General features: G+C 40.8%; 1 protein-coding gene and 1 pseudogene across 1 annotated transcript in view; one reads left to right on the top strand and one right to left on the bottom strand.

Moving 5' to 3' along the window:
- Positions 1-917, bottom strand: part of LOC101661208 — a 3,334-nt pseudogene extending 2,417 nt beyond the window's left edge.
- Positions 918-4,077: 3,160 nt separating this feature from the next.
- The window catches only part of TRPM7 (transient receptor potential cation channel subfamily M member 7), a 119,669-nt gene continuing 103,362 nt past the window's right edge, over positions 4,078-20,384 (top strand). Inside the window, exon 1 of the mRNA XM_013006334.2 lies at positions 4,078-4,258. Within this exon, the coding sequence (XP_012861788.1) occupies positions 4,256-4,258 (3 nt within the window). The 5' untranslated portion in view covers positions 4,078-4,255. The remainder of the gene's footprint in view (positions 4,259-20,384) is intronic.

The following is a 20,384-nucleotide window of genomic DNA, read 5'->3' as shown; positions in this document are numbered from 1 at the left end:
GCAGTCATCAGTGTCTGTTCCTTCTGGTAAGACAATCTTTATCTTCAGTTTTGTTTTATTGTTTTCCACTTAGAACTAAACATTTCCTATCCTGGAGTCAATTCTGCCCCATAGTGACCTATGGGACAGAGTAGAGCCATCCTTTTGAGTTTCCAAGGCGGTGAGTCTTTTTGGAAATAGAGAGCCTCATGTTTCTCCCGTGGAGCAGCTGGTGAATTCAAACTGCTGCTCTTGCGGATGGCCGCCCATCACGCTACTTCATATCTCTATCACCCAGCAAGGGAGAAGTACTGTTTCAGGGTGGAATGGCTAGTCTCAGCACGGACTCCTATCTCATCTCACTGTATCTTAATTATTTACTCCATCCTGGTTTCCATGAGTTGAGCTGCTAACTGCAAGGTCAGCAGTTCAACATCACCAGCTGCTCCTCAGCTGAAAGATGAGGCATCTACTCCTATAAAGAGTTACAGGCTCAGAAACCCTCGGGGGCAGTTCTACCTTGTCTTATAGGATCTCTATGACTCAGAATCAACGTGATACCAATGAATAGCAGTAGTAAAGGAAGGAAGTATGTAGGCCTCACAGATTCTTAGCAGATTAGCCAAACCATATTCACTGCCATGAAGTAGATTCCGACTCATAGTGACAGGGTAGAACCGCCCCTGTGGGTTTTTAAGACTATATAGCTACAGGAGCAGAAAGCTTCCTTTCTCCCACTGGATTCAAACTGCTGACTTTGCAGTTAATAGCCCAAGGCATAGCCCCCCTAAGCCACCAGGGCATTCATAAATGAGTCAAGATTCCTAACCCAACGGACTATCTAGCAGGAAAATATAATAAATCTTTTAAACCTTGGTTCTACTGGACCTGTCAGATGGGGGATGAGCACACAATACTTGAATATTATTCACAAGCATGGTCAAAAAGTTGTTAGAGAAAACAACAGGTAAACCAATTTTGTTGGAAAGACTCTACTACTTCAGAGAATTGTGGGTCAAACTTTACCAAATCCCACACTTACTTCCATTGAGTTGATTCTGACTCAGAGCAGGAGGGTGTAGGGTTTATAACCTGGATAGGGTTTTGGAGGTTGTAAATCTTTACGAGAGCAGATAGCCGCATCTTTCTCCTTAGGAGGTTTGAATCTTGGACCCTGTGTTTAGCAATCCACAGTGCCACCAGGGCTCCTTTAGCGATCATAATTATGCTGAGTGAAAAAAGACTAAAGAAAGTACATGTTGTATCATCCATTATCTAAAATTTGAGAAGATACAAACTAATCTGTAGTGATGAGTTGCCCTTGAGTCAGTTTTCACTCCTGGAAACCTATGTGGCCTAGAGTAGTGCTCCACTGGGGTTTCAATAACTGACTTTTCAGGAATAGATTGCCAGTCCTTTCTTCCTAGTGCCTCTGGATGGGCTAGAGCCTCCAACCTTATAGTTAGCAGCTGAGCACATTAATCCTTTGCATCTTCCAGGGACTCCTTAAAAATGAAAAGGGGATTCCTGGTTGCTGGGGGGGGACATAAAGAGTGGCTCGCTGGAGGAACTACAGAGGTCAGGAGGAAATTTGGGAGTGATGCATATGTTCCCTATATTGATTGTGGCCATGATTTCATGGGTGGAAACGTATGTCAAACTTACAAGTATGAGATTAAGTCATAAAGGATTGCTATAAAATCATAGGAACCTTTACTCAACAAAATAATCAAAATGCTAAGAACACATTAATCCCTTGACATCATCCAGGGACTAGTAGAGATGAAAAGGAGACCCAGAGTCGCAGGGAACGGACATATTATCGTTGTTTCATGACACATCTGTCACCTAGTGCTATACACATCTGTAGGCAGTGTGGTGTTTCCGTTTCTCTAACCCTCCCCTGAACAATTCTGTGCTTTCTGCACTATGACAAAATGATAGTTTTGGCATCATTAAATAATATATACTTTCATGTCAACTTGAAGTGTAGGGGTGGAGTCTAGCCTGTCAATCAGGTCACAGCCTGATGGTGCCTCCTTGTGGGTATGACCTCCTCATAAGGAGGTTCCTGGGAACCTCCCCTCTCTCTGCCATCATCTTCCTGCTATCTAGTCACTCTGGGAGCTGCCACAGCCACTGCCATTGGATTCACAGGACTTTGCACCCACCAGCCTGTGGTGTTCCTGCATTCTGCATCATTGCATGGGGCTTCATGAGTCTGAAGAGGGACTTATGGACTAGTATCCAACTTATGGACTTGAGTTGAACTGGGCTGGGATGTTTTATTGATGCATAATTACTTCTTGATATAAAGCTCTCTCTTACATGAGTGTCACTGGATTTGGTTCTCTAGTCAGCCTGGCTAGATATAAAGTTCAAATATTATTTCAATGTTCTTTTTAATGTTCTTTGAGTTTGGTAACAAAACACAGTCTGAAGAGACAAGATCAGAGTTTAAGGGTGGCTGGGTGTAAGGTTTTCCAAGGAAAATCTCCTAGGATAACCTTTGCTAGTCTCAGGAAGATAATAAACAGGTTCCTTATCATGAAGAGAAAAAAATTCCTAAGTGCAACTTTCCTGGCTTTTTTCTCATTAATGCAGTTTTCCCATTTCTTCATTTTTTCCTGTAAGTCCCTGTAATTGCATCCTGTGACCTTAAAAAATCTATTAAAATTGCTTTTTTGGAATCCTCAAAACCAGTCACCATAAACTTCTGAGTTGACATCTCTTCCTTGAATACATCTTGTTAGCTTTCTCGGCTTCCCTTTAAATGCTCCATCCATCTAAAAACTTGTTTTATGTAGCACACCATTTCTGTAAGTGTGTTGCAAAGCTTCAATGATTTGGGAAGGTGTACACTTCAATGATTGTTAAAATTTTGATATTACCCCTGACCTTAATGTAGGTGCCCACCCCACCCCCCACCTCATGACACTTTTTTTTTAAAGCACATTAAGAGACTAAAACGGGTATATTACTGAGAGAACATGTCTGCAGTCATCACTGATCATGGAGACATGTTTAAACACATTTTGTTTGGAATAAACCCATGCATGCATGAACTGGACCTCTAGTAGCAATATTTTCTGACCAATCTTCTTCTGTGCAGTTTATTATTATTCCAGTAAGGTAGAGAAGGTGATTACGAACAGCAATGTTTTTAGGACGATTAAACTGTGTTCTTCAGGGTGGACATCAAGGAAAATCAGGAAGAACCGTATTTAGTAAACGACCACAAAACAAAACAAAAAAGCAAAATCTGGGCTGTTGTGTGGTAACCAGGGAAATGGAAACGCAGGCGTCTTTGATAAACAAGCTGTGTGGTGGATGTGTGTCTATCCTCGAGCTCTTCGGAAGGAAAGGATGGTTAACCCCGGAAACAGTTTTACAGACAAAAATAGGAAAGGTCTGATTTGGGCTAAGAAAATAGGTTGGCATTTTGAACAAGGACTCAAACCCTCTGCTCTTCAGTTGATTTCTACTCAGAGCCACCCAGTCGAACGGAGAATTGCCCCCTTTAGATGTCTGAGACTTTACATCTGCAGCCTATAGCCTCATCTTTCTGCGGCAGACCCACTGGTGGGTTCGAATCGCTGACCTGCTGTTTGGCAGCTCAATGCCTAACCGTGCCTCTACCTGAGGCTCCTCGGAATGGTTGGGATGTGCACCTTGAGAGGGCACTGCACGGGCCAGGATCAACGAGCCGATTGGAGACCACGCTGCAACCCCAGCGTTGGCCCAGGCTGCCTACGATTCCAACGGTTCCCTCTCCGAGTTCCACCCAGAGCTCGCAGAGAAACGTGTGTGCAAGTCCCGCCTGGAGGAGCGGAGATCTGAGAACACCCCACCCAAACCGGGAAAGGGGCGGGAGAGGAGGGCGCTCGTGCCCGGCGCGAGCGCGCGGCTCGGGAGGCGGGAGCGCGCGGCCCCGGCGGCGGGAGCGCGCGTCCTTCACGTGACCTGGCCCGCGGGCGGCGACGCACACGACGCGCCCCTCACGTGGTCCTTCTGCAGCCCCGTGGCCGGCGGAGGCGGGCGCGGGCGCGGGCGCGTCCCTGTGGCCAGTCCCCCGGAGGAGTCGGTCGCACAATTATGAAAGACTCGGCTTCTGCTGCTAGCGCCGGAGCTGAGTTAGTTCGGAGGCTTCCCTGGGCAGTCCTTGTCCGGCGGCCTCTGCTGCCGCCTCCGGAGACGCGTTCCAATAGATGGCTACAGGCCGCGGCGGAGGAGGAGGTGGAGTTTCTGCCCTTCCGGAGTGCGCCCCGTGAGGAGAATGGTACTGGACCCACGCAGGCCCGAGCGGCCAGCGGCTCTGGGGGTGGCGGGTGGACCTAGCGGGGACCGGCTAGGCAAGCGTTGTGTGTGGCGCCACGTTCCTTGGGGCGAAAGTCCCTTGACGGTCTCGTGGCCCTGGCGGCGAGGGGCGGCAAGCAGCTGGCCCGCCGGGCGCTACCGCCCGGCCGCGGGCATGGCCCGAGCGGAGACCCGGCTTCTGCCAGGCCGCTCGGGCGGCCGGGCAGCACCTGAGGCCAGCGGCCGCAGCGCGCCGGCTGCCGCGCTCAGCCTCCCCGCCGCGCACCTCCCGAGAGCGCGGTCCCCCTGGCGCCAGGCGCTGCCAGATAAGGGAGCCAAATGCGCCGCTCAAGTTCTGCCTGGAAAGGAAGGACTGGGAGGGGACCCAAAAGGGGGGAGAGGACACGGGGTTGGAGCTGCGCCCTGGTATTTGGCCGCGCGCGCGGCGGGTACTCTACAGGTACATTTCCCGTTTGGAGCCGACGGGGAGGGATTTGGCGAGCTGGACTGTAGATCTGGGTTGGAATTTTTCGCCAGCAAGAATTAGGGATTTCATGAAGACGCCGCTGTAGGTACCAGAGCGATGTGCGTGTGGTCCGACTGTGCATCAAACTGCCTCCTCCGTTGTTGCATCGTGTTTCCAACCCAGGGTGCCGAGTAGGGAGAGGTGCACTGCAGCTTTTGGTAGGAGAACCAATTTTTCAATGCCTTGCAAAGAAAGCAGTGTAGACTAGGGACTTCAAAAGCAGGATTCCTGTTTCTGATCACATCTTAAACCTGATGGCATTGTGGGTTACCTGTTGGGCTACTAATCACAAAGCTAGCAGTTCGAAACCCACGCGCCACTCCTCCGGGGTGAGGGGCCGGGGGAGACGAGGTTTTCTGCTTCCATAAAGACTTACAGTTTTGGGAAACCACAGGGGCAGTTTTCTGCCTTATCGGTCGCCGTGGGTCAAAATTGACTCGAGGGCCGAGAAGTTTGGTTAGGTTTTTTCCCGAACTTGATAGGTTCTATGCCATAGAGCCTATGCAAACAATTCTCCCTCTGGCGGAGTTTGGCAGGTTTATTTTTCTCTTAAAAGTCCATTCAAAACCGAAAGCAAAATTTTACTTAGACCACAAATGTGGTTCTACTTTGAAAGGTTGCATCTTTCACTGTATTCCACCTTTTTTGGGTAACGTAGGCAATTTAAAAATTGGGTGGTTGAGGCAGGCCCTTTATCAACGCTAAATTGTACAAATATATTAATTAAATGAAATTGACTTAAGGGAATCTACTGGCAGTCTACTTTGGAGGGAAAAGTTGAATCATAGTAGTAGTACCTTTTTGTTTTAAAAAAGTAAACTTTTCATACTGAGTATCCAGAAATATATCTGCTGTTCCTTTTTACAAGGTAAATAGTATTTGTACATCAAGATCTTGGAATAAATATCCTGGTTAGTTAGAATGTAGAAATGAAGATATGCCATCAATTTCAAAGCCATTTCTCTTTAATTTTTTTTCTCAGCACAGCAATGGAAGACACATCCACTGCTTCACACTTTTACTGAGTGCTGTGATTTAGAAGGCTCTGTGATACTTCGTAGATACTTAGTAGTCGACGACTAATACTCACTGCTATAGTCTAGAGGGCAGTAAGCATGCAGATTCCGGTGGAAGCCCAGGGTAAGCAGAGAGGGGAGGCCTGCAAAGGAATCAATAGTGCAATAGGTGAATTTCGTAGAGTCAAAAGGAATTGAAATTAGAAATGGAAAGGGCATTGATTGAGTTGGTGAGGTGCTCAACCTGTGGGTTCCGACCCCTTTGGGAGTCGAATGACCCATTCACAGCGGTCGCCTGATTCATAACAGTAGCAAAATTACAGTTAGGAAGTCGCAACGAAAATAATTCTATGGTTGGGGGTCACCACACCATGAGGAGGAACTGTATTAAAGGGTCGCGGCATTAGGAAGGTTGAGAACCACTGCTTTAAGGCATCTTAACTCTAGAAAAGAGAAAGCACCTTTAATTTACTCTGGGAACTACTGTACAAGTATTGTATATAGTTAGGAATGAGTGTGGTGTGGATGATGTGAGGTATTAAGATTGTTAAAAGATAGGCCAAGGCCAGGTTTCTGAAGTATGCATGCCATGAAAAGGAGGTTGGATTTTATGCTGGAGGTATTTGGAGGATGAATTAGTATGTGGTTAAGCTGAAAAAGAGGCTATTGAAAGATTGACCCAAAATAGTCATGGCTTAACATAAAGAGATAATGGAAGAAAAGGAACAGCTTGAGATGTTTAGGAGTTAACAATTTTCAAACTGGGTGGTTAATTTTATAGAATAATCACTTCTTAATTTTTATTTCACTTTTTGTTGGAAAATGTCGCAGTAGACAAGAATGGAAAAAATATAGTTGAAGGCGGTACTTAAAAGGTACATTTTTAATTAGTTTTTCCAATGCAGATATGTTGAAGCAAGTATTTACAAAAATTTAAGTTTGAGTGTTCTACCCACATAAATATTTTGATCGCGTGCTCTGATAGTCTCTTGCTTGCTCTTCTAATATGGAAGATTTGGGACTTAAATGTTATTGTTAGGTGCCATTGAGCCGTGCTGGCCTCTCATCCATTGCTACGTTTGAGTTGTGCTGCAGTCGCCCTGTCAGTTGTGTCGAGGGTCTTCCTCTTTTTTTGCTGATCCTCTACCAAATGTGACCAAAAATCAAACCAGATTTACTGCCATCGAGTCGATTCTGATACATAGCAGCCCTGTAAAACAGGGTAGAACTGCCTCGTGGGTTTCCAAGTTGTAATTCTTTACATTTTATTAATCATTATTGGGAGCTCTTACAGATAATATAACAATTCATAATTCAGTTAGATCAAGCATAATTTTACAATTGCTACCACCATCAGTTTTAAAACATTTTCTTTCTTCTTGAGCTCTTTGATATCAGCTCCCCTCTATCCCCTCCCTCCCTCACCCAATTGTAATTCTTTATAGGAGTAGAAAGCTTTATCTTCTTCAGAGTGACTTCGAACTGCTGACCCTGAGTTAGCAGCCCAATGGGAAACCATTTTGCCACCAGGTCTCCTTCACCAAATATGAGAGTAGTCCAATTAACTCACATATACCCAGTACCATCGGTTGGGCTGCTAACTGAAATATTGGCAGTTTTAACCTACCAGCCACTCCACATGAGGAAGATGAGGCTTTATATTCTCACAGTGAATGACAGTCTTAGAAACCCACAGAAGTTGTACTCTGTCCTGTAGGGTCACTATAAGTAGGTGACGGGTTATTTTGTTTTATTTTTGTAATATTAGTAAGTACCGTGTATACTCAAGTATAAGCCGACCCAAATATCAGCTGAGGCACCTCATTTTACCACAAAAACTGCATTAAAAATGTGCTGAAAAACTTGGCTTATACACTAGTATATATGGTATTCAGTATTTACATCCCACTAATTGTTCTGTTTGAAACAGAACAGATCCAAAGAATGCTTAAACATTTGTGCATAGGCTTTGGCTGATCTATCTTTCTGTCACCAGATCACCTCCATTTTGTTTCTGTCTCATCCTTTACTATTGGGGGAACAGGTTACTTGCCCAGTAGAATTCCCACAGTTTAGATCTTTGGAATGCATCGCTATAGCATTATGTAACATGTTCCTGTCTTCTGTGTATCTCCTGTGTAGTTAATCTAACAATTTGATCAGATTCTGGTTTGATATTTAGGTAATGTGTCTTATTTCATTAAAAGACACATGTCTGGTTGATTTTCTTTACCTCTTAAGACTGACCTGGGGGTTCATATCAAACCCTTGACTCACAGTAAAATTCCCTGCCAGCCATTTATCTCATAGTTTTAGTAATTGCCATTGATGTATTATTTCTTTTAAGGTTCCTCCATCCTTCCTTATTCTTTTTTTTCCTCGTTTTTATTTTATTTTTTTGCTTTAAGAATATCACAGCAGAGGATACATCAGGTAAGATTTCTGGACCTACCTTTGTATAAGTACCACACGCCAAACGATGACGCCACTGGAGCTCCTCTGCACCTACTGTTAAATTGATTCTACTCTTTTCTGAATTGTTTCTACCCTATTACCATAAACTGCTGACTGCCTCTTGTAAGTTTCCTATCTAATTTTTCAAGTTGCTGTTGTCAATTTGATCTTTTGTTTGGGGAACCTCTTGGCATATGAGTAAATTTTGCAAAGCCATCATTCTATTTCTTTTTTTTTCTTAATCATTTTATTGGGGGCTCCTACAGCTCTTATCACAATCAATTGTGTCAAGCACATTTGGACATATGTTGCCATCATCATTTGTAAAACATTTTTTTTTTTGTACTTGAGCCCTTTCGATCAGTTCATTTTCCCCTTCCCTCATCCTCCCTCCCTCATGAACCCTTGATAATTTATAATCTTTTTTTTTTTTCATGTCTTACACTGACCGATGTCTCCCTTCACCCACATTTCTGTTGTCCATCCCCCTGGAAGAGGGTTATATGTAGATCATTGTGATCGGTTCCCCCTTTTTCTCACATCTTCCCCTTCCCCTCCTGCTGTCATCCTCTTCTTTTTAATTAACCTGTATAGTTGTCATTTTATCAATTCTGACCCGTGGTGACCCCATGTGTGCAGATTAGAACTACTCCATAAGCTTTCCAGTGCTGTGACCTTTCAGAAACAGGCCACCAGGCCTGCCTTTCGAGGTGTCTCTGGGTAGGTTCAGACCTTCAGCCTTTGGTTAGGTAAGCCCTTAGCTGTTTGTACCACTCAAGGACTTCTTTCTTAAATTCCAAACTCACACTCACTGCTTTCAGGGTCGATTCCAACTGACACTGACCCTAGAGAACAGGGTAGAACTGCCCCTGTGGGTTTCTAAGACTTATTCTTTTTTTTTTTTTACTTTATTCTGTATGGGAGTAGAAAGCCTCATCTTTCTCCATGGGAACTGCTGATGATTTTAAACTGCTAACCTTGCAGTTAGCAGTCCCACATGTAATGCCTTTTTCACTTGGGAGGCAAAAATCAGAATTGTTGACAGGAGTTTATGGGTAAGGAGTATCATTTGGTCTTGTGGATTTGAACTGAGTCATGTATGTGACTTGGTGCCAAAGAACTTAGATATATGTCACTTTCAATAGGTTCCTTATAATTATTTAGTAGATTTGAATAAGAATTAAATGTTTGCCTAAAGAATTGGGTTTCCTACTTTATTTTCTAAATGATGATTAGTTCGAGACAAGGAAACTAGAGTGTTGGAAAGGGAACAAACTCAACATAATTAAAGAAAATGGTGACACATTGTGATAAATGTGTGGAAATTGTCAAAAGGGAACTTAGCTTGCAGTGTAAATTTTATAAAAACTCAATAGTGAAATATTACTTTTTTAAAAGATTGGTTATAATTTGAATTAAGTTTGTACTTGCAGATATTTGCTTAGCCCTTTGCTTCTGTTCAGCTTGGATTTAGAATATTACTCTAGATCTTTTTAACCTGTGTTTTTGATAGTGTGTGCTTAGTCTCTTGGCCATTTTGGAAATTCTACCAAACCCAACCCACTGTCATCAAATCGGTTGTGTCTCATAACAACTCTATAGGATAGAGTAGAACTGCTCCTGTGGGTTTCTGAGACTAAATATGTGGAGCCGCCGGTGGGTTCAAACTGTTGGCATTGTGGGTAGCACCCCAACATGCAGCCACTAGGGACCTTCTTGAAGGATTTAGAGCTCTGTTAAAGAAAATTTTATGTGGAAGTAAATAGATCTTTGATGTCTGTAGGCTTGGATCATGTTTTAAACATTTTTGCCAAGTCACTTATTTTTGCAAATACCATTGTTACCTTGTCTGTAAAAGGCAGATGATACTTTTTCCTCTGCTTGACCTCAGGAGCAATCTAGGATTAAAGTCTGTGACTTGTCTTCCTACCATCATGTAAATATGTTAATAACATACCACCTTTGCTCACCAGCTTTCAGACTTCTGGAACACCCCTTCCAACCTTTGGCAACCCAGTTCCTTGTAGAAAGACAGAAAAAGAGGTTTTGAGACAAGCCATTATCAGGCATGTAACCACCTGAAGCTAGAGTTAACTGAAAAGTATATGCAGAGTGGAACATAACAAGCTCAGTTACCCAGTTTCTTCTAACAATTTGGTAAAACACTGGAAATTATTGAAGGAAAGCTATCAGGGTACAGAGACTGTAGTTATCAGAAGACTTGAGAAATGGTAATAAGAAAAATGGGGCTGTAAATTACCCTTTAGTGTGGGAGCTAATAGTCTTCCCAGTCTTAAACTCGCTTGTGACTCATGAGACATATATTGCCCATCAATACTTTCAGTCTCTCTGGTTTCTTGGGACCCTGCTATCTTGGTTATGGAACATGTTACTGTTTGGTGGGGGTAACAGTGTATCACTGTGGATCTGAAGAAATGGGCCTCACCCCACCATCCTACCACCAGAATTTATTGGGGACATATGTGTCCCACATAGTTGTATCAAAGTCCATCTCAAAAACATTTCCCCCCTTGATTTCAGTATGTATTCCATTACTGTAAACTTGGTATCAACAACAGTAACAAAGCTTACAGGGGAGACTAATTCACCCATGAAAAGGTTAAGAGTATAATTTATCTACCCAGTACCAAGAAGATATTCTTCCACTATTAGGCATACACCCTCAAGAAATAAAGAAACACAACATGAGTGGAGGTGTGCTCTCCCATGTTCATAGCAGCACAGCTGACAGCAGTGAGAAACTGGAAGCGACCCCAGTGGAAGAATGGATAAAGAAGATGTTCTTGAGTAAGACAGAATAGTGTGTAATAAACGTAAGCTGTGTTTTCAAATATTCACTAACATGTTTGAGCATTTAGCTGCTGTCATTATTCTAAGCTCTTTACATATATCCCCCCATTATCCCTCAAGAAAACTCCATGAAGTCAGGACCATTGCTATCCATCGTTTATCTAAGGAACCAAACCTACTGCCTCAGGTCAATTCTGACTCATAGCTACCTTAACTAATGTTTCTGCAGCTGTAAATCTTTTTGGGAGCAGAAAGTTGCATCTCTCTCCCATGTAAGCAGAGACATAAAACAACTTGCACAAAGTCAACAGGTTAGTAAGTAGTGCATAGTAGGTGTTCACTTGCTTACTGTAGAAAATTGCAAAAGGATTTTGATACTTAAGGCAAATCTGTTTCTGAGATCCCAGATGACAGGTGTTACATTAAGTTAAAAAGTTAATATTTTAAAAGATGTGTTTTGCATTTTTAAAGAAACTATATCACATTTTCTTCAAGTATTATGAAACCTAATAGAATCTTAAAAAAAACGTATTTTTTAAATTAAATCATTGTAATGATCATAAAATGATCATTAAATCATTTTATTAAATGATTTTAATAAAAACCATTTATTAAATCATTTAACTCTTACCATAATCCATCCATCCATCCATTGTGTCAAGCACATTTGGACATTTGTTGTCATCATCATTCTCAAAACATTTTCATCAAATCAGTTCTGATTCATATTAACCCTATAGGGTAAAGTAGAACAGCCTACAGGGTTTCCAAAGCTATATATAATCTTTATAGAAATTGGTTGTTACATTTCCCCCCACAGAGAAGCTGGTGGATTTGAACCACCAAACTAGCAGCCAGGCTTTTAATCACCTTCCTTACACCTATTGCCATTGAGTTTATTTGGACCCACACTGACCATGCATAGGGTTTTTGAGGATATAAATTTTTCCAAAGCTATAATTTTTATAGGAGCAGATAGCCTCATCTTTTTCCTGTGGAGTGACTGATGGGTTTGAACCTCCAAACTTGAAGTTAGAAAGTCTGTTGCTTACTTGCCAAGACCACCAGGGCTCCTTAAAGTATAACCTTAAGCCCAAACCAAACTCACTGATGTCAAATCTGTTCTAACTCAGCAACCTTATAAGGCAGGGCAGAACTTCCCGTTAGTTTCTGAGACTAATTTGTTTTTTCTCCCAGTTTTATTAGCATATAATTCACATATTATACAGTTCAATCATATCAAGAAGAGCTATACAATCACCACCACAATCCATCTTAGAACATTTTCTTCATTGTTGGACTCATCGTTATTAGCGTTACATTTCCCCCAAGCCTCTTTTGCCTTAATTTTTACAGGAGTAGAAAGCCATGTCTTTTCTCCAGAGGAGCAGTTGGTGATTTCAAATGGCCCATCTTTTGATTAGCAGCCCAACTATACCACCAGGGCTCCTAGAGAAAGTAGAACCTTAGCCAGTAATAATTTTCGGCTCACATGCTTGGTTGTTAATTTGAACTCTAGGTTTGAAAGGTTTGAGGTTTGAGTTCCATTGATTTACTTTTGAACAATCTGCCATTGAAAACTGGAGCACTGTTCTACTTTGACACACATGGGGTCACTTTGAGTCACAGTTGATTCTATAACAGTTAAAGATAGGTTGTTCACAACTCAGCTGTATACATTTGATAGAGACTTACCAGAATGATCTCCTTATCAGATTGGAGAAGTCATTAACTATAAACCAAAAGGATTTTTGTGTTGGTTAGAGCTAATATTCATTTTTTTAAATGAAAGTATGGCTAACTGATTGTCCTCCCACTAAGTATTTAGTACTTCGTTTTTTTCACCTGATTTGTAGTGATGTTTCCATCACATACAAGTTTCTGGGGTGTTTTTTCTTCAAGTTTCTGTTTTTAAGCTACAGGGAAGCTTCAAAAAGATGGTGGAAAACTACATTATCTTTTAAATCCATTTTCCCACAAACATTTATTTTGATATTTTAGCAATCTCAAGTATTTAGGGGAAAATTTGATTCAGCACAAAAATTTTTAATATTTGATTTTTTCCCCCACAATCAACGGTATCAGCTGTCATCATAGAAGGATGAATGTTGATCTCTTTCCACATGCCTAATAACTTTTCATGTTAAAATGAATTATTTTAGTTAAGACTTTGTATAAACTACCTGAAGAACAAAAGTAGTAGTGCCTGGGTGAGATTGCAGTTGATCACATTGTAGGCTCAGTATGGCTTGGTATTCAAAGATTTAGTCTCTTGGCCCCCAGGATCTGGCATTATAGCAATTGCTCACAGTCTTCTATATAAAACATCCTAAACCCCATAAGTCTAGGGCACCCTTGGGCTATTAGGCAGTTAGAGTAGCATTCCCTGAGGGCAGCAAGAAAACTGGAATGAGCAGAAAAAAAAGAGTTGGGTATAGTAGGACTCTCTTTACATATGTCATGATTTGAATTTGATTCAGTTAATTTTTTAATATATTAAACTTTAAAAGTTGGCAACACTGTCATTCCATAGAGGCTTTTCAGTGTTGCCTTTTAAAAACATACTTGCTGCTTAGAAAGTTTACATTTGAATTACATTGATTATTAGAAAATTAGTTAGCTAGTTAGCAGTCAATTAAGAACTTGAGGGGAACTCTAGTAGCACCTGAGAAAGTGCCTGAAAGTCAGATGACCTGGACCCTATGAGACGTCAGGTGGTACAGGAGATAAACGGCTTATGTCAACATTTTGCTTTGGGCTACCCTTAATTTTGTCTTTGTGAAACTCGTTATCTTTTACAGCAGAAATTTCTGTCCAGTTCTTTTATCCTTAGGTAAGCTGCTTGGCGTTAACCCCATGTATGCACAGTTCATGGGTCAGCCAGAGACTTGGCCAAAGTTAAGCATACAGAATTCAGAGTTCTCTTTCTGAGAAATTTTCCATCACTTTCCAGGTGATACGGTTGTCTTTGGCCCATGTAGTCCGTTCTTTTTTCAAGCCAGTAGGTTTATGGCTTTTCTATTGGAGTTTTAGCTGCTCCCTTGTGGAGTATGGGGTCTTGTTTTCAGGCAAAAAAAAATAATCAAACAAATTCATTATTGTTCCTCTATTCCGAGTGTAGCATTCCTCCAGTTTCTTTAGGTCACTGTTATATTTTGTACAGTTTTTATAGTTGTTCTCTATGTCTAATGGGAGCTAGTCCTTTATGGATTCCTTTATAGCTCCCTTCTAACGTTAAAATTTTTTTAAATTAATGTAATTCTTTAATATCTGCAAAATTGATCTGAATTCAAAATTACAAAAGAAAAAGTCATTGTTTGCCCATATAATTTTCCTTTGGTACATTACGAAACATGGAATTGCTAAGTAATATGATTTATGTTTAACTTCTATTATTATTTTTAATAGATCATTTTATTGGGGCTTCTTTCAGTTCTTTTAACAATTCATACATCCATTGTATCAAGCACATTTGTTCATGTGTTGCCATCATTATTTTCAAAACATTTTCTTTCTGCTTGAGGCCTTGGTATCAGCTCCTCTTCTTTTTAACTCCATCCCTCACCCACCCTTGTGATGTTTAACTTTTTAGGAATGTGTCAGAATGTTTTCTAATAGGTTGTTTCATCTCTTTCATTCCTACCAGAAGTAGGTGAGAATTACCATTTCCCCACATTCTGGATCACATTCGTATGGACAGTCATTTGAAATTTTAGCCATTCCAATAGGTGTGTCATGGAAAATTGGTGTGATTATAACTTGCATTTCTGTGATGACAAACATTGCTGATGTGTATGTCCTGGGAACCCTAACATTCAAACACTTCCTACTTGCCCTTTAGACTGGTTGTCACAGCCTACAAAGCTAAACAGTAGCAGACTCAACATTTTTATCATTTGGTAGATTCAGTCTGGTACTTGAAACAGGTAGCATTGTAGTGGAAGCCTGGAATGAGAGTCTTGGTGTAGTGAGCCCTTTCAGGAGCCTGATGTGTGAGATTGATTATTGGCAGAACTGTAGGAGAGGGGCATATTCAATCACAGGAAACCACCATCTTTAGTGAGTGGCATTGCTTATGGCTGTGTTCAGAATTCAAGGGCAAGAGATTTGGCTGTTAGTGCAGCATATATGTCTGTTTATCTTATGTAAGAGGGAAATTAGGGTACTATCTAGACTTCGGCTTGTAATTTTTCCCATTCCAGATTCTTTTCTGGTTGACTGAAACTTTAAAAATTGGGTCTGTTCTAGTGACATTTCCTTGGCCATGACTGGACTCAGCCAGACTGGGTAGCAGCCCGGACAGAATCTTGAAGACATAGCTGGAACTGACCTCACTCATGACCTGAGGTCTTCCTGTATTTGTGGTGTTTATTCATATCATTTTTTACCTATTTTTAATGGGGGTTTTCTTATTACTGAGTTGTAAGAATTCTTTATCAATTCTGGATACAGATCCTATTGTATATGTGTTGTATAGATTCCACTTTGGTGAATGATTTGGGGAAGCAGTTTGTTACCAATTTGATATATACAGTTAGATTCATGGTGTCATTGTTACTTCTCCCTAGGTACCTGCTGTATCTGACTTGCCCCTGCCCCTCACCTTTACTTCTTTCAGTTTATTTTCACAGCTTCCTCTTTATAATTAGTCAGTAGGATGAAAATATATGGGCCTGGTTATGAATGGATCCACTTGGTGGCTGGTTAGTTAGAGGCACCCAAGCTATACTACTTTTCAAAGGTAGTATTCACAAACTCTAGTGAGGAGAACCTCACTCGTATGCAGGACATTGATTGGTAACCTGTTCTTTACTCCGTGCTAACCAAGATGGACTGAGGTGAGAGTCAATTTCTTAATGAGTCATAATGTCAGTGGTTGGGACCTTAGGAAATAAGAAAATTGAAAAACTAATGGTCAGGAGTTCTGAGGGATGGTTGCATTCTTTGGAATGGTGCCGTATTTTCATCCTAGGGCTGCCATAACAACTTACCACATTCTGGAGGCCAGAAGTCTGAAATCCAGGTGTTGACAGGCTTGGTTCTTTTTGGAGGCTCTGGGGGGACAATCTTTTACATGTCACTATCTTAGCTTTCGGTGGCTGTTAACAATTCTTGGTGTTCCTTGTTATGTAGTAAGGTCGGGGTCTTTTCCTGTAAGATGTATATTTTAAATGTCTTAAATTAGTGACCATTACATGATGCTCATATGCTTCTTAGCTGAAATTCATCTATCTGGTAGCTAAAGAAATTGCTTCTCTTTGCTTATTAATTTGAAGAGTTTTTGGTTCCTCTTCTTGGGGCCTTGAGCTTGGTAGATTTGCAATCCTTAATGCCTAAACAAGGAATGTTTTGAGCTGCAAATCTGGTCATGGTTTTGATTAATTGAAGCTGAGACTACTTGGTGGCCCTTTTGAGTTCTTTATGCTGATGTTCCAATAGGTACAGGATTGGGGTTACTGGTAGCCTGAGGTGATTGAGCCCCATTACCAAGGGGAGTTTGGACTGCTGCTTCTTAATAGGAACAAGGAGGTACTTGAAATCCCCAGGCTGCTCGGCTCTGGATTACCTCACTATACAGAAACCCTTCTTATCCCTGCCTGGGCCCTTGACCCCTCATGTTGGGCCATCACTTCTCATAGACTCGCTCTTCACCCTTCTTGGGCTTGAGCTGTGTCCCTAAGGAATTCACTGTGGGAATGCTCTGTTCACTTTGCTTGAGCTCAGACTTTTCACTCACACCACACTGCACCTCCACGAAGCTATTCTCCTCAATCCCTCTGGGCCTGAATACACAACTCTGGGCCACTCTTACATTTCCTTGGAACCTACCTTGCTGGGCTCTACCTAATGGCATTCAGACTGAAATCTTCAGGACAGGATGAAGTCGATCTTTGTTTTAGTGAGGGAACCATACTAACTAGTACTTTGATCATAACTTAGAGGGAAGTGTGGTTTTAAAGTGCTGCTATGTTTCTCCAAGTAGAAAGGGGTTTTAATTGACCCTTAATGCTTAGTAACATATAGCCACGCCTTTTAGGGTAAGTTGTAAAAACTCTGATATACTGAAACTTGACAAATGGATTTATATACAAAGGGTGTAGCTTGCCGTCTCACATAAAACATGCCTTTTTTACAGTGAGAAAGTATTTAAAGAACCATTGGCAAGTTGGCCTTAGTTAACAAGAGAATCTACGATTCATATTTTCTTTTTTTGGTGGCAATTTAATATGTAGAATTTAAGAATATATTTAACAGTTACAAAAGATTGATTTTCATATGAATCACCTTTTTAAGAATCTTTTTTAGCCAGCAACATCTAGGCAGGATAGGGATACTCTGTTATTGATTTACTTGAAGAGGAATTTGGATTAGAAGGTTTATTTATAATGTGTGCCCCTATTGTTGGTAGACTGATAGGAAGAATTTATATTTATGGACTCTTAAAGTGATAATATGTGCCGGACATTGTGCTTAAGCACGTTTCACAGGTCATTTTGTTTAATCTTTAGAGCAATAGTGTGAGAAATACTGTTCATGTACTGTTTTATAGGAAAAGAAACAAAGATGTTTATTAGAAAGTATGCAAGGAAAAAAAAGTAAGTATGCAAGGTTTCATAGCTAGTAAGCAATAGAACTGGGATCCCAATTCAAATGAAAAAGACTTCAGATTCTGTGCTCTGTGACTTCTGAAAATCACCAACTGAGCATTACGGTCCCTTCCTGTGCTAATACTTGGTAATTATATTATCTTTCTAGGTCATTAAGTTTAGGAGTTTTCAGATTTGTGGTTGTAGTTTGCCACCTCTTGGTAGAATCTAATACTGCAGCCTTAAACTTTTACATTGAAATACCAGCACAAGAAGGAAAAATATAATACAGTACTAGGAGTTTTTTTCCTTCTTTTGAATAAATCCAGGACAGCTCTCGTTGGGTAATTAATAACAGAGCACTGACTCAATCTCAAAAGCTGCAAAAAGTGTTGTTTTTTTAAAATCATTGAGTAGGATTTACAGCTGGAGTGTATTAAGCCAGTTCCTAATGTAAAAAAGATAAGCCTATAAACAACAGTGTGAGTGGGTGGAGGATTACGTTACACAAAGTAAAATGAGAGAAAACACATTCTTGATGTAGTAAAAATTGACAAGTGCTAGTTGTTGGTAAGGGGAGAGGGTAGCAGAAGGAAGAGCTAGCAGTAAGTAAGGTGGGGAAAGTTTTAGGAGATAGGCTTGAAGCATGGTCGACATCAGGGTATGACTCAATAGTATGAAGTTTAGAGAATGTTTAGTCTGTGATCATAGAAGTGACACAGTGTCCGTCATCTGTAGCAAATAATTTTGTTAGCATGTCTGGGATTAATTTTTGAAATAGAAATTATTATGAAAAGGTTTGAAGTGGTGAAAGGATAGTCCTAGCAGGGTTATTTATGATCAAGAATGATATAATGGAATATAAGCGACATTTGCTAATATACTCCCAATTTACAGTGGAGTTTCAATGAATTTTAAGTTGGCTGTGATGTAAGTCAAATCCCTCATTTTTATATCAGTTTTCATCATTATTGCTTTTCATTGTAATTTTATCAGCATTTCTCCAAGCAGCAGTGTAATTCTGTCTTTAAATGCCTTGAAGCCAGGCATCGCCCCTAGGTCCATTCTGGTGTCCTTTTCTAAAACACGTCTATTTTCTCCATGTTGAAAGTCAGTTCTGGGAGTTGCTTCATCTGGTATTATCTTGTATTATCTGGTTCAGCTCATCCTTGAAATTTTGGGGCAACTTCAGCGTTGGTACGTCCTGCATCTTCAGTTAGATGCATGTTTTGTAAGCCAAATCTGCCTTTGAAATTATGAAACCAGCCCTAGTTAGCATTAAAGTAGTCTCCCACTTGTTATTTCTTCATGTTTGCAGAGGCTGTTGATGTGCTTTTGTTTGGTAAACTCATAGATACCCTCTTCTGGATTTGGTCTTCAGTCCATATCATCAGCGATATCCCTATCTTGTGGATTGACCCTTGCCTTTTCTTTGGTAAAATGGTTAATTTTAGGCCCAATTGCTTCTTTAACTGCATCTCAAATCCTATTCTTGTCCTTGATGATTGTCTAACCTAGAGGTGGGGAACCTTTTTTTCTGCTAAGAGCCATTTGAATATTTATAGACATTAGGAACCATGCTGGTTAAACATTTAATTAACTCACCTCTAATGCAATGGCTGGAACTGCTTCTCTTTGGTGAGGTGTGTGACTTAGCTGGTATTGATGATTTCTCTGGCCTTATATGACCTGAGGGCCAGACGTTCCTTACTCCTGGTCGAAACCATAGGTTCCCAAACTTAATTGTCCTACTATCCCATTTTCAGAAAAATCACTCCCCTGGCAATTAAAATCTTTATACACTAGCCCATCATCCAGGAGAAAGTGTAGGTATATGCTTTTGCAGCTCCCTACATCATCCCAGTGTAATTACCCCCACCCTTCAGGGATTCTTATCACCCACTATGGGAAACACAGAATCCTAAATAGTCAAATGAGGTAGTCCTTGCTCATGTCGTTTCTTTCCATTACTATAAGGTTTGATAATCTTCATCTTTACGTTCATGTTTAGAGCAGTCCTCACCTTTTTGGGATTTGTAGAACTTTAAGTGACATGGCTTTGTTAGATATATTGTTGATGTATAAACAGTGCAAGTATTACAGGTAGAGAAATGTGAACAAACAAGTAGGCTTCAAATTAAAAATGGATGCTGCTTATGGTACAAAATGTGAATAAGATCACACTATAAGCCTGGTTTAAAATAAAGTCATGGCTGTGTCATGACAAGTCAAAATCACGTCTGCAGTTTAGTTGTGTGTGACAAAAGTTGAACATTGCCCAATTTTCTGTCTGTTACGACTCCCGACACCAACTACTTCATTTTAGGCTGTAGCATGCTGTACACCAGTGTTTTGAACAGTAAGTCATAAGTAAAATGGAACATCTATGAGTGAATATTTGAATGATAACATCAGCAAATTACAGGTTACAACTCCGGGTAGTACATACTACTACTAAAGATGTGCTAGAAAGGTTATGAAAACCAGACTGTTGTAAATGCAGTTCATCATGAACTCAAAATATGTTGCAAGGCAGGGATCATGTATACCAGGTCCTGAATTTAAATAATATGCTTGTTATGAGTAGCTTTGTATTTTATTAAAAAATACATTAACCAAGATGGTGGTGGCGGAGTGCCTGACTGGCAGCCAGGGGTAAAGGCATCTTAAAGCAAAAGAAACTGGGAGTTGTCCCGCCCCATTTCTCACAGTTCC

This window comes from Echinops telfairi, unplaced genomic scaffold, assembly GCF_000313985.2.
Source record: "Echinops telfairi isolate 266 unplaced genomic scaffold, ASM31398v2 ScPeMD7_8;HRSCAF=38, whole genome shotgun sequence".
Lineage (NCBI taxonomy): Eukaryota > Metazoa > Chordata > Mammalia > Afrosoricida > Tenrecidae > Echinops > Echinops telfairi.
This window is presented reverse-complemented; position numbering and strand designations above follow the sequence as displayed.